This window comes from Poecile atricapillus, chromosome 2 (genome assembly GCF_030490865.1).
Source record: "Poecile atricapillus isolate bPoeAtr1 chromosome 2, bPoeAtr1.hap1, whole genome shotgun sequence".
Taxonomy (NCBI): domain Eukaryota; kingdom Metazoa; phylum Chordata; class Aves; order Passeriformes; family Paridae; genus Poecile; species Poecile atricapillus.
Window position 1 is genome coordinate 14,740,638 of NC_081250.1, and position 15,086 is coordinate 14,755,723.

General features: G+C 36.9%; 1 protein-coding gene across 5 annotated transcripts in view; it reads left to right on the forward strand.

The window, feature by feature from the left end:
• ARHGAP12 (Rho GTPase activating protein 12) overlaps window positions 1–15,086 on the forward strand; it is a 76,116-nt gene that overhangs the window by 32,210 nt on the left and 28,820 nt on the right. For 4 of the 5 annotated variants that reach the window (XM_058831817.1, XM_058831816.1, XM_058831819.1 and 1 more), the window contains 3 exons: window positions 497–760; window positions 5,800–5,940; window positions 7,491–7,571. In XM_058831817.1, the coding sequence (XP_058687800.1) occupies window positions 497–760; window positions 5,800–5,940; window positions 7,491–7,571 (486 nt within the window). The remainder of the gene's footprint in view (window positions 1–496; window positions 761–5,799; window positions 5,941–7,490; window positions 7,572–15,086) is intronic. The other variant, XM_058831820.1, reaches the window with a different exon arrangement.

Sequence of the window (15,086 nt, forward strand, 5' to 3'; positions counted from 1 at the left end):
TGAAAATGCAAAAGTGCTGCTTTACATTCACCATCACTATATCAACACTGAGGTGGAAAGTTTGGGGAACAATCTTTGCCTAACAAGTGGCATCTCAGAAATGCTCTGTATTGTCTTGAACAAGATCGCATTACTTACAGTTTCTGAGCAATATTTGAACTGTAAAACTGAAGTTTTTCAGCAAGGCATGGCAAGCATATAACTTTTTGATGACGATTCCAGTGTATTTGAAATCCACTGCAAGACATAATTATCAGCTGTCATCTGGAGAAATGCTAAAAAATTGGTTCAGTATTAAATAAACATAGCTTGTGATATCTACCTTAGAATTAAGAATCTAATGTTCTTACAGCCCAGCATTTTACAGCTGTCCTTTGTGCTTTTGTACTTAACAAAAAAATGAGTTTGTTGGTTTGTTTTACCACTGTATTCTGATTTGTAAGGGAGCATTTGAAAGTTCTTTTGCTCGTTAACAGTGCGTTTCTTCTCTCAATAGCCAACTACTCCACCAAGCCAAGGGAGGCCTGATTCACCAGTTTATGCTAATTTACAAGAACTGAAAATATCTCAGTCTGCACTTCCACCACTACCTACAAGTGCTCCAGTCCAAATAAATGGGGAATGGGAAACCCATAAAGATACAACAGGACGCTGTTATTACTACAACAGAGGATCACAGGAACGAACCTGGAAACCTCCGCGGTGGGCCCGAGATGCAAGCATTAATAAAGGGGATTCCCAGAGCCATGCAGATCATGAGGTAGTTCCTTCTGAGATCAAAAGCAATGAGATTATAATGCATATGAATGGTCTTTTGCTGTGGAATTTGGTATATCTTAGTTTCAAGGCGTCAAGGAGTGTCGTCCTTTGTCTTTTTGGTTATGTCTTGGTATGAAGTAATCATCAGTTTCACTCTTGAGTTGCTTTTGTGTACAGGAATGTGTATATGAACTGCATGGAAGAGTAGCAACTTGTAAAAATGCCTGTAAAAACAGCCCTATAGCAGATACTGCTACTTTTGACTAGATTACATTCAGGCCATAAACATATTTTTTAGGTATATCAATGGATTTTTTTCATTTATGTAAAAGTTTTGCTTTTGCAAAGCCTTTTGGTAAAGCTTTGCTGCTGACCTTGCTTGAGACAGTTGAAGCTTAATGTGAAGTTATTTATGTTAAAAGATGATTTGGACTAATTTGAGGTGCCAATTTATTCTGTGCAGCCAGGTGCTAGGGAAAGTCTGATTGTGGGGTGCATTTGTCTCAACTGCATTGGTTCAGATAAAGCAAAGGAATAGTTGGGAGATGGATATTACTATTAGATGTGCTTAAAATAGTGTTCTTGTGTCCAAATAGGACTGAGGTTGGCCAGTTTCGTGGTGGAAGGAAAAAGCAAATATTTATCAAGAAATCTTCTACATATTTCACTTCTATATGCCCTTTAAAAAATTTAAATAATAATAATAATTATATATATATATATAAAATTTGGTGGATTTTCTTCTGCACCAGCTATATGTAGTGTCTCTGTATATCCTATATATATATATATCTAAGCTATAAAACCAGAGCTTAGTTTTAAAATTGAATTGTGGACTGCTCAAAATTTTTTGATTGCTGGAAGCCTGTCACAGAAGTCTACCTCTGGAAAGGTAGGAACAGGAGAGAAAGGGAAATGGAAACTTTTCATTTCCTCTGGCACTGGCCTTCGCAGCAACCATGACCTCCACAAGTATTTAAATAGCCAAATTTTTTTGCCTCAGGTGAATGGAATGTTTATGCCTGCCCCTTTGGTATCTCAGGTGATGGTCTCCTATTTTATCACTGTCCTCTTGCTGGATAAGACTGGTTTTAGTCTGGATAAGCTGATTGCTTTTTTGAGTAGTGATGCTCCTTGTCATAGTAATGGTTTTCTCATTGTTTTAGTTCTTCCTTCTTTTCATGGAATGACTTGCAAGAATTCTTTCTCCCTCCCCATCTGCAAGCAGTCCCTCTGACTCTTACTCATCCAACTCTACCATCACTTCACCACATTGCTGCATCTTCAGAATGCTTGATTTTTTTTTTTTTTAAATTGCCCATAACTTCTTTCATCTCAGTTCTTCTGTTTATTTGTATTTCTTTTTATTTTATTTGCTTCAGGTACCACAAGCTGGCCATCAGACAGTAATGTCTATCAAGTTTCCAGTCTTTGTGAGAACAGTGGATGATACATGTTTTGATTTTTAACTAGACACACTAAGTCTGTATTTCCAGTAGCATAAGCTCCTTAGGTAATTTGTGTCTTGACTGGGCTATCAAGATATGAGTCTAGGGAGAAATACATGTTGTGTGGTCACGTCAGTCCACTTACCAGCAATTATGTGTTGATTTTGAAGCTGCCTTTCCCCCCACCCCCTTTCCTTTCTTTCCTTTCTTTCCTTTTCTGTTCTTCATTTGATAATATGCTTCACACTCCACTGTTCATGTTCCTTTTTGGAACCTCTGGATACTTAATCCAATATAAAGTAAAGATTGAGATCCAAGCCTGAGAAAAATGTAGGGCATCTCAAATTTTGTCTGATCAGGAAAAGTTGGAGCTAACATATCTTTATAATATTTTTTCAATATTATACTCTAATAATAATTAGCTTTTATGCTAGTCTGAGTTATGCTCTTTTAATAATAGAAGAGTACATGCAGGATTAAATGCTAGTTTCTGCTGATTTGTCCTCACAAGAGCTTGTGTTGTGGTAGGTAGCAAAATGGAAGGTGATGTAAAAATGAGAGCTGAGGAGGTCACATATTCTGAGTAATATATGAATCATGACATAGTTTAGTGTTGGTCTTTGAACTTTGTGATTAGGAAATTGAATTTTATTGGATAATTAAAAAAGGGCAGAATTGTACCTTATTGGCCAAAGTAGCTGGTTACAGACATGGAATAAAGAAAACAGTTGTAGGTACTGAGAGTTAAATGGATGTTATATGTTACATGGATGGGGTGTGGGGAAGCAGTGAAGTCCTATGGACAGGGCCTATAAGAAGGTGTATAAGATTTTGGAATTACAGATAAAATGTATTAGAGGCGGTGACTTGTTACTGTATCTGAGGAAGGAGTATTTAACATTAACTAGGAGAAATTTGTCAAGTGAAGTGATTTAATTAAGTTGAACTGTAAAAGGAATGAGATGTCACAATATCAGAGAACACAAACCCTTAATACCTAGGTTGGAGGTCATAATGTGAAGCAGACATCCACAAAATACCCAACAGCTGTAGAAAAGCAACTGGTTTTAATTGAATTTCAGAACTAGATTTATATTGTGTCCACAATGTGTTTTCATTCCACGTTTTTTGTTTCAATATAAACAAACAGTAATAAAGTAATGGTAGCTTCCTTAATTACTATTCTTCCTGATTATTTTCACTTTCACAAGTAGTAATAGCAATGGTAAAAGCTAGAAAGGTGAAGGGAGACGGATAGGTAACAGGACAGATAGTTCCTATTAAGTGCATGGTGATGAATTGGTCTCTGCCCCCATTTATTGTATGTAAATAGAAAAAAGCCAAGAATGACAATAGAAGCAATGATGTGGAGGACTTTTTCTGTAATTCTCTTCAATGTCACTGCAAAGTTCTTACAAGGTGTAAGGGTGGGCAGCTGTCTACTTAGGATAGCTTTATTTAAGTGTGAGATAGTGTAATTGGGATGAGACTTGTGATAAAGCATGGATAATATGAAAAAAACATACAGGCAGTTAATGCTGAAAAAGTCTTGAAACTGAAATTGAAAGCTGTGGAACGTGGATTAGCCAGTGTTCTCTAAACCCTGTTGATGCAGCTTTAGCAGCTGTTCCTGACAGCTGAGGGACAAGGAATGCCTTGGCTTGGTAAAATTTGTAACAACTCAGGAATTTTGTTGAAGTTCAGGTCAGCAAATGTGCAGGATATGAGTTAAGTCTTGCAGCATCTAAACTATTATTATATGGATGCCATGCAGATAGACTGACATTAATAGTCACTCCTACAGCACATCAGAGGTTTTTGTAGGAGAATTCTCATTTTTAGGTCTTCTATTTAATTTTACCTGTGTACAGTGTTTCTTCAATGTCAGGAATTGCTTGGAAGAGACAAATACCAATGTATTATATTATTAGGTCATAATCTCTGTAGATAGTAATAATAAAAATGTCCAAAGTCTTCTACATTGATTTGCCATATGTCAGTGCAATTAATATTTAACTATTAAAACCATGTAAGGTTAACTACAGTATAGTTTTCCTATTAAACAGTAGTTCAAATGGGGCCAATAGCATCACTGGCAACTCTTCAGTCTTGATTCTGCAAGTGTAAAAATGGGACTGAAGACTCCCCCCACCCTGCTTCCTCTGCTTTTCTCCCTTCCCCACAGTGCTTAGGAATTGGCACATGTGAATTTCACATTGCCCTGTGTGCAAGAGAGGTAGCATTGGTTAATTCATAATTTATGTGCTTGTGTTCTGTAAGATGTAGAGGACATTTGCATTTTTTCACGTTCCTTAATTAATGGCCTAAAAATTTCCTATGGGTTTTTCTGTGCTTGGTAAACTGGATCATGTCAGTTGAGGGAGTTTGTATCACACAAGTGGCAAGGTACTCAGAAAAGAAACACCAAAACCTGTGTAGAAATTATTTGAATATGTCACTAAACATATAATCTCTAAACCCACTGACTTTTAAAAAACGGGGAGTTTCTGATAATTGAATATTTTTTTGTAAGACTTAACTTTTTTTGGGAGAGGTTTTTTTCTGTTTAAAACTGAAATTGTGTGTCTCTCCTGCCTTACAGTTTTTTTCAAAACCCTTATGCCAGTGTTATTGAACCGTAGTATTTTACTCCTGTAGTTTCTGAGTAGCAGGGTGTCTTAAATGTCTTGCCTCCTGCTAGCTGAGGATCCAATACACTGTGAAAGAAAATCTGCATAGAATTCCTCAGGAGACCATAGCATAGAGATGTTGTGGGAGATGAAAGAAGGGAGATTTTTTTTTGGATGCATGGAGTGGATGCTTAGAATAAGACTACAGTGTGTTAGCAAGGGGATGAACAAGGTTTATGGGGGAACAGAAATTGTTTGATGTGTGTGTAAAATCTTTTCTCTGTGTTACACATCAAACTTGTTCCTAGCATAATAATTTACTTTTGCCTTCAGGAAACAGTTTTTCACCTCGGCTAGCTGTGCCTGGTGGAAAGCCTTGCTTTTGCAATGCACTTTGTCATGTGCATCAGAATTGGGAGGAGGAAAGTAGAAATTCATATTTTAAGATGTGTTGGACAAATACTGGAAAATGCTGGCATCTAAGAAGGTGTTTCAAGTTGTCCTTAATCAGTCCTGTGTTTCCAGATGTATTTGAGAAAAGGAGAAAGATTTAGGTATGAAATTTGGGATGATGGGTAGAAAACTGACGTAGCAGGGCTCAAAGGTTTTTTTAGGGCAATGCAGATTAATAAAGCTAACTCTCTTAATTAGTAATATAAATTTGTAGGAATAAAATTTGGATAGGCAAAACCCCTGGAGTTTGAGTAGTGAAATCTGGTATAGTGGAAATAAAAAAAAAAGTATCAGTAAAAGATACTTTTTGTTCTGAAAATACTTTTTTTTTGTATTTTTTAAATTGTCTGCACCATAAAAATGCATCTCATTCTTTCATATAAGTTATAAAAAATGTGAACTCTTTGATTTCATTACTATTCTCTTTCTAGTCAAATAATCTTTGATCTTTCAGATTTTAAAGCGCTTTCATTCTCAAAACTGCCTTATATGTTTCTGACTACTTGTAGCATCTTTCATCAGAAGAAAACGACCACAGTTCTTGTTACAGCCAGTCAGATAGTCAGTATGGTTCTCCTCCAAAGGGTTGGTCAGAAGAGTTGGATGAACATGGTCAAACCTTATATACCAATGACTATACTAATGAAAAGGTACTTTTTCCTTCTTCTCGTCATGTGTTCTAAATCTTTCCCACTAATTCACTTCTAGAAATGAAACCTGTATTTCCAAAAGTGAAGAGCGTACCTCAGCAGTATCTCCTTTTGTTTTTTTTAAATATGCATGAAGCTTTAGCAAGTGAACTGATTTTTTTACTTATGTATGTTTTTGTTATTTAGAAGAAGTTTTATTTCCACTTGTGTATCCGATTCTATTAAATGAGCATGCCATGTACAATTTTTTTGGTTCCTGCCCTCCCCCTTCCTCTTGGTTATATTACAGGAATGAACTTCATACCAATAAGTTTTTCTTACTGTCTTTTAAGAGCTGCTGTAGTCTACATAGACCTAGTTAAGATGATTTTAAACTGCATGTAATGCTGCTTTATCACTTTCATAATTTCCTTTATTAGAGATTTTCACTACTGCTTTCAGATGTAGACAAATGTCTTAATTAAACTGCAGCTATATCAGCAGATTTATGCCTTATTTCATTTCTGCTGCCAACTTACTGTGATTCTGGGCATGCCATAAAAATTTCTCCCACATAGGATGAATTTGTATTTGTTTATATTTGTAAAGCAGTCCATTTTTCTAATTGTTCACTGAAGTTGTATTTTGAGATTTTTAACTTCTGAAGTGTTCACTGAAACAGTACTTTGTTTATCATATTGTAGCACCACCTGTTCTTGAGTTGAATTAGGCAAGTTTTATTTGCAAGAATTTTCTAAGTAGTTGGATTTTTTGGTCAGTTTTAGAATTTTATCCTCTTTAATCTGTTTCTGACAAACATCTGTAAAGCACATTCCTGTGTTTTAGCAAATATTCAGCCTTATTTTTAATTGCACTGGGATTGATAAAAAACAGCTTTTCCTACCACAAACAGTTATAGAAAGGCAATCTGTGAAACCTGCTTGAGCCAAGAGCCTTGCTGTGCTTCTGTATTTTTCTGCAATCATCTTGTTGATTTTTGCTCATTACAATTATTTTCTTTCTGCATGACCAGTCCCAGTTACCATGGGTTTACTTCTTTGATTGTGGTAGTTGCTTGTAGAGGTTACAGAAACTATATTGTCTTCCCCATGATAGTTCTCTAAGGACTGCATCTCACGTTTCCATTGATGTCTTAAAAAAGTTGTTCAACACGTGCATATATCTCCCAAATTATCAGCAGTTGCTGGTTGAGCTGCTTTTTTGTAATTTTATAAGATCCTGATGCAGATATGGAGGAAAAATTGTGCCTCCTTAAACTGACAACATAATGTTAATGAGATATGTCATCTTAAAAAAATATCTATTTATCACAATCTCTTGTGTGATATTGCAGGACTTTTTTTCTGAGGAGTTACAGAAGAAAAAAATCAGTATGCTGGAAACCGTTGCTCTCATTGCAATCTAACCTTAGTTAATGGAGGTTGTGCATTAGACATGGCTGAAGTGGATGGCAGTTAATTAAAAATTAACTTTAAATCTCAGGTCTCAGAGTTGTGCTGTTGTGACTGTCACTCTGATTACGTTTTCTATCATCACATTTCTTTCTGCAGTGGATAAAACATGCAGATGAACAAGGTAGACCATACTACTACAGTGCTGATGGCTCCAGATCAGAGTGGGAGTTGCCTAAGGTGAGTGACCTAAAAAAGAAACTTAATAACTTGGGGCTTTCCCCTCTTCCTGAATATGTGTTCTATCAGGCCTTTAATGTGAGGACTCAGATACTGCTCTTTGTTACTTATCGCATTTTCGTGGAATTTCTGATTATGAAGAGGGAAAAAAATATTCTCAAGGACATGAAAAATGGATGTATGTAGCTATTCAGATGTCAGAGGAGATCTGGTGTCTTTGCTGAACTGAGCAAAGGTTTTATGCAGGGCTGCAGAATAGGATCTGTGTTTTTGTTGGAATAAAGAGAGCCTGTATGGGAAAAAGAGAAATCTTCACTGAGAAACTGTAGTCTATTTTTAGTACCCTCCAAAGTGCTTATACAAACAAGTGTTGGGGAAAAAAAAAGTTTCAACAGAGTTTTGTGGTATCTTTGAGGATGACACCATTTCACCAGAGGTGTGTTCTGGTATTTATTAATTTCATAGTGAAAAATAGAAATTTGTAGGGAAGTGACAGATCTAAGGACACTTGATAGTCTGAGGATGTATCTAATACTATTTAATTCCCATATTCACTTCAAAAAACTAGGACATTTGTCATATGGATGTTGTTACTTATGTCTTCCCTGCTGTTTGTTCAATGTGACCATTAAAAAAATTGTTTCACACAAAAGAGTGTGTGTAAATATATGAAAAAGCATGTTTCTCTGTTATTGTTTTATCAGTACAAAAATCACTGTCTTGAGTCACTTCCACTTAGAAAGGAGCAACCTTAATAGGCTCTTTCATAATACTTGTGAGAAAATATTTACATTGAAAATTATGAATGGAGTTACATACTAAGCTCTTTTGTTATGTCAGTAGGAGAATGTGCTTCTGAATCACTGAAGAGCTGAGTTAGCTTAGCTTAGAGAATTCTCTTGTGTTAGTCTGATGTCTTAGATAACTTTAATTTTGTACCTCATGTATGTATTTAATGCCTCAATGTAACAATAAAATTTGTACCTGTTGGTTTGAAAAGCTGTTCAGCTTTTGGTTAGTTATTGGATTTATTAGCACTCTGAAAATGTGATAGACCAGGTTTTACCAGAAGCAATTTTTACTTCAATATGTATAATTGAAATAATTTTGGGGAATAATGTCATGAGTACTTCATTCTATGACTTCTACTGTGCAGGAAGTTTTGACTTGTAAGAAATTGTATTTCACAAAAATAGCTTGAGTTTGGATTTTAATTAAATCGCCAATTGCCTTTAATCCAATTAGAATAAGTCACAAAGGTAATCCAGAACCATTACTTGAGGTACACTAGGAGCTATTAACAATGGGTTCTAGTATTTGTTGAGTAATGCATGTTATTCTAGTGATTCTAAACAAAGTCTGAGTTCTCTTCTATTAGTAACTACTTCCAAAATTAAACATAGTCTTTGTTTGTAATTTGTGATCTGAAAGTGATCACATGTTGCTGTTAGAAATTTTCCATGAAAATTATTTCTCATGATCCACTTGGGCAGAATGTACTTTTTAATTCCTTCTTGAAACTAGTAAATCTTGACTGGCAGCAAATATAAGGTTAATGGAAGAAAATGAGCAATTGACTCTTAGATTCATGATCCAAGAGTCTCCGTATTTCCTAAAGTCCATAGCTTTTAACTTTAAATTCTGTTGAATAGATTAAATATTTCAACAAAAGATTTAGCTAGTTTATGTAACTATATATTTGAAGATGTTATGCTTGTGAGTAATTAAGCATGATTGAAGATTAGTCTCTCAAAAATCTTGCTGAAGCTGGTTCTAAAGTATTTAAACAAATGAATTAGAAGGACCACTTAGACCACAGAACTGCTTTGAAGAAAAATTATCTATGTTGAAAATTCTCTTGATTAGTGAGACAAAACCATAGAAAGCTCTCAGCATTGTAATACTTTCTTAAATGAAAAGTAAGTTACTAGGAAAAGTCCTACTCTTGCTCAGTTTTGTTTTGTTTTTTTCCCAGTGTATTTAGCACAAATATTGCCTTCCAAATCTTGTGAAATAAAGTGATGTAATAACATGGTCATGTAATGCTATTAAAGCAGAAAAAGAATAGAATCCTTTTGTTAGATGGCTTTTAATAATCTGGATTTCATTGGAACTAAAAGTGGTTTCTGGAAATAGCACACTAGCTGAGCTAATACTGTGATATTAAAAATCTTCCGAGTAATGGAATTAACTATAAATGCGCACATGCTTGGGAATAACACACTGTTCCTGTGCATGTTTTAAAAATTGTGAGGGTATATGTTGGGAAGGGAGGACAGTTACAAAACAAATGACTTTAGACAGTCTCACAGAAAGCCCTCCAGTCATGTGAATTTAAATAACATCTAGGAATAGCTGGATGCCTCTGGCTAAAAATGATATTTCAGATGGAGTAGCTTTGACAACTGCTGAAAAGTCTATTAAGGCTCATGATGAGTGTGACCCAGCTTTCTGCAGTGGAAGAGAACATACTGAATTAATCTTTAAAATGGATAATAATATTTTAATCATAGTTTCTACTAGATCTTGCAGACAACTGAGATTTCTGATCTGTGACGCTCTGTTGTATTCAGGTTTTGGTTCTTGCCATTTATTTAAAAAAACCCCAACCAAAACAACCAAGCAACAAAAAAAACCCAACAAACAAGCAATTAAAAGTTAGACACTATAATAAAATATGTTTCCTGTGTAGTGAAAGAATACTGTCTAAATTCAGGTTAAGAGAGCTTCAACCCTATTCCAGAAACCTAGTTTTCTAATATGAGTTTTATGACTTAAGCAAATGAGAAATCTCTAGTAAAGGTGAGGGGAATTGGACTCATCTCAGGAGCAAGAACTCCCTAATTTATGAAGTTTCAAAAAAAGTTAACCTATCAAAATGCCAAAAAAAAAAAAAAAAGTGGGAAATCTGTCTAATAAATATTGAATAAATAGCTCAAATGAGAGATAGAGGGGACAACCTAATAAAAAGTAGAGATTAAAAATCTCAGATTTTCCAAATACATTCCTAGGCCAACACCTGGTGTAAGAGCATGATGCTTGGCCTTCCTCTGAGCGAACTCGCTGATCCAAGAGTAGCCTTTGGAAGAAAATGTGTATAATTATGACCCTCTGGAGCGAACTCAGTTTTAGTATTAATATTTGTAGACTGTGATATTGCAATTGCATGTGTTCTTCTCACAAGTTCCTGCAGCATAAGCTCTCCTGGTGTATCCACAGAGGAAGCAGTAGCTGGCGGAGCTTCATTTTTGGCAGTGTTAATGGATCAGCAGTCTTAATTCACCGTCTCCACTGCCAGCCTTGGGAGTGAGCTCAGGGCCTCAGTTCTGGTTCCTGGTGAATTATTTTCCTGATAGAGACCTGAAAATTGTTAGAGCATGATAGCTGAAGAAATGATAGTAAAACAGGGTGCAGGTAATGTCAGGAACATACCATGCAATCAAATGGTGAAAGAAAATAAATCTGAGAACATATAGCTTGGTTGTCTTATGGTAAATTTGTCTTGTTCTGAGCTGTGCTGCTGGATTTGAGGTTACCCTATGTGCTGGCATTTGAGTCTACTGCAAGTCAATGCGCTGGCAGTCTCATTAGCAGTAGTGACATCCTTGTCCTAAAATTTGGGATTGGCTGGTGAAAGTTGAGACAGCCTTAGCTGGTGTGAGGGTCCAGGTGGTTTTTAACAACACAAGTTGTTAAAAAAGCAAACCTGAGTTAAGTATGAGAAGGCAGTCAGGGTTTTTTTCCCTTTCTCTTTAATATATATATTTCTACTCAAAAAAACTGGCCTGATCTTCCTGATTTGTCCTGGGGTTTAGTGGCTACCACCTCCCCCCGGTTGGAGCTTGGGCACACAGTTAATTTCTTCATTTGTATCTTACCTTTCTTTCATGCTAATGTTCTAAGTTCTGCTGCCTTAATCCCTAAGAACCTCATTTTTCTCTAGGAAGGGTTTTTGTTAAACCAGTGGATTTTTCTGCCTCTTTTGCATTCTAAACTCTTGGCCAAGTCTTATTTGTAGCCATATTAGTTACTGGGCATCTCCTCCTCCATCTTTGCCTACTGTTAGTCCATAATGTGCAGAGACCTGCTTTTCTCTTTGCCATGGCAGTCCATCTGTTGAAGACATTGGTACCTGTGGCAATCAGCAAGGACTTAGGGCTGCTTATCAAAGATGAGCAGTGGTGGTGACCCTGAGGATTAAAAAGGGAAGCAACATGAACAAAGTAGGTTATCCAGAGGTGTCTTTCAGTCACTGGTATATCTGAGCTAGAGCTGCTTGTCCCAATGGTCTCATTCTGCCTGGGTTTTGTTCCTTCCGTGTGGCTGAGCCCTCCAACTGCTGCCTCCCTGACATTCTGTGGCAGAGAATGAGGAGTCTTCATTGCCTAGAGAAAGGAAGGGAATGACATCCCTTAAAAGGACAAAAATAATCCTGATTTATTTGTTTATGGAGGTTTAAGAAAAATGTGTTTCTGATTAGTTGATAAGAAAAGCAAAAGCTGTAAAATAGGTGTTACATCTATCACAACAAAGAAGTTTATTCAAAGCCAAGGACAGTAGGAGCACTAGAAAGTAATTTTATTCTGAGGCAGCTTTAGTTTTTTCAAAGAAGGTTCTTCTATTTCAGACACTCTACTGGGACAACTGCAAATAACATGTATGATGTGCTAAAGGGTAATAGGATAGCACAGTGTTTTTAAATGCTGCTGTTTTGATCTTTGACTGCAGTAAAGGAAGAGTAAAATGCTTCACTTCAGGTCTTTATCAACTATCAGTATTGGCTGCTTCCCAGTCTTTTCTCCCTTAGCCCGTCCAGTTCCCTTGTCTGGCTGAAGATGTTGCTAACACAAACCAAGAAAAATCTTTTTTCTGTTTCTTAAAGCTGACAGATCTGTGCCATCCCTGTAGAATGGGGACAACTGCTACAAATAACTTGGAGGTGTTACATTTGTTTCAACCACAATTAGGCTAGGACAGAGCCTTGAGCCATGCCATGTATCAGCTTAAAATTAAATAGAAATCACTCAGCCAGTTGAAGAGGTTAGAAAATTTTGTACTGAGGTGAAGAAAGCCTATAAGTAGCTAGAGAAGGTATTGAACAAATTCAGCAATGAAAAGAATATTGTGTGACCTAAATTTACACCGCTGGTGTCCTTGAACTACAACAAGAACTGTTACAAAAACATCCCTGTTTTGCTTGGTGTGTGCTGTCAGAGAATGACCGATTTGCTCATGTGCCCGCTGTGTGATAGGAGATGCTCCCAATGAAATGGGGAACAAGCTGGGGTGATGTGCCAGAGAGGTTGGTGTAATGGGACAAGTTTGAGTTTGTGGAGGATTTCCAAGGAGCAGTAGTATGTAAATTTGGAGTTGTGTTCTATGTTTTAAAAAGTTTTACGGTTAGGAAAATAGCATTGCACCCTGAGAAGATGCTGTTAAGGCATGTGGTGTAGCAAGGGTTGACCCACTAGGCGCTGTGGTGAATGGGTTGATTTTATTGCAGAGGATAGCCCTTGCCTGATCTGTCTTCAAGATTACACCAAGTCTTAGGCATAGAAAGCCTGCTTAGAACCATAACCACGTAAAAACAAGATTTTGTTTGTGGGAAGGCAGGCCCAACCTAGTGTCTGGTAAACAATAGTCAATATTGCAAATCAGGAGGCAAGAGAGAGAGCAGCTTCTCTGCAGGCAGGAGTCCTGTGGAGTGTCAGAAAGGGAACTGGACCCAAAGCTGTTCTGCAGGGCTTTTTGAGCTGAGGTTGGGTGGGGGCACAGCAAAGAGAAGCAGAGTGGTGTCATCCAACCAGGCAAGCCTTCCAGCTCTGGCTACCTCTCCCCAGCCACTGGACTCTGCCTGGTCTAGAGGATGGTGAGTACCACTGGACAGTGCAGAGTAGGAAGTGGTGTCTCTGTCTCCCTCTGAGACATCTTTTTGGAGATCACAGGCCAAGCCATGTATTTTAAAGGTAGAGACTCATCTTGAGCCCAGAAACACAAAACTTTTTATTTCCACATCACTCTTCCCCCCAAGTATGTTTTACCATTTCTAATGAATAAAACAAACAAAAAACCTCATAGACATCCAAGAGAAAAAAATTTACTTGAAGTTTCTATTGTGAGAAAAATGGGGCAGAAATGTCAAGTGTTCCCTTTAAAGACTTGTCAGTTTACTAACACTTGTTTGTATCACCAATGCAAATTATTTAAGCTGCTAAGATGCATAGAGCTCACTGTTCCTGAGTTGTTAGCAGTGCTTTGTTGATGAATTCCATATACTGTTGCTTTGTTTTCTTGTTAAATATGTTTAGTAAAACTTGAATTTCATGTTACAGTTCCTTTCTCCTTCAAGGTGTGGCTGTCTGTTAGGGAAGTTAACTCCTGATGGCTTGTGATAGTATCAAAGGCACCATTTAAATACCGATCACCTATGCCCATATCCTAACTTTTAAAATGTACTTGAATTCAAGATAAATTATGTCAAAATACATATTAGTTTATTCAATTACTTGAGTTACTCAAATGGAAAGTGCATGGAAGATTTCTATAAATAATGTATACTAGTGTCAGTAATGTGTAAATCTATTTCTGAAATAACAGTTCCGTTTAATAGCAAGAAATGTGTTGGAGTTGCCCACCTAAATGGGTTAGAGCTGCTGCAAGGAATGCTATTTGTTGCAGCCTTTGTGATTTGGACGTAGTTTCACTGGAGATTGTTTAGTTTTTAGTTTTAATGCTGGCAGGTAATTTTGCTGCACGTTGCTCAATGTGCTGCTGCGGTTTGGGTTGCAAGAGCACCAGCAGAGTGGATATTTCCTTAATGAGAAAGCAAGCCAGTACTAGGGTCCTTTCAGCATGTACCGTGACTCAGCTTTTGATTTAACAAGGAGACAAACTGAGTTGCTTAAACCTCACCGCTGTACGGAAGCAGTTTTCTTGTGAGTGGAAATGTGCTGGGGCCAGTACAAAGGCAGGCTCAGAAGTGACTTTCTGTAGAGATAGCTGATACGTTTCTGTCTGTACATGAACTACTGAATTTTGTTCTCAGTACTGCAACATCCATTCACTTGGGAATGTTTTACTAGTCTTGTGCATGTTCAAATAATGTAACAAAATGCTAAAGTTATTTAGCTTTTAGGCAGCTGTTGGCTTATTGGAGCATTAACTCCATTCATAGTAAAATACAAAGCGAACTCAAGCATCATGAGTGCTATAGCAGTAGCAATGCTGGTTCTTTATTTGGACAATAAATATAACTGTATTATGCAGTTTTGTTTAGATTTACTGTTTATGTTGTTTAGGTTAAACCTTGCCATGCTTTGTTGGTATGAGCAACAAACCTATTGGTATAGGTTATTCTGTCTTTGAACATCTGAGGCTCTGAGCTTATAGCAGGAATCAGTAGCAACACTGTAGAACTCAGTGTCCTTGCAAAGATTATTGCTTTACCCTTCTCAGGTGAAAGGGGCACTTCACTTTTCTTTGTTATTTCCTGCCTAGTGGATTCTAGTGCTTTAT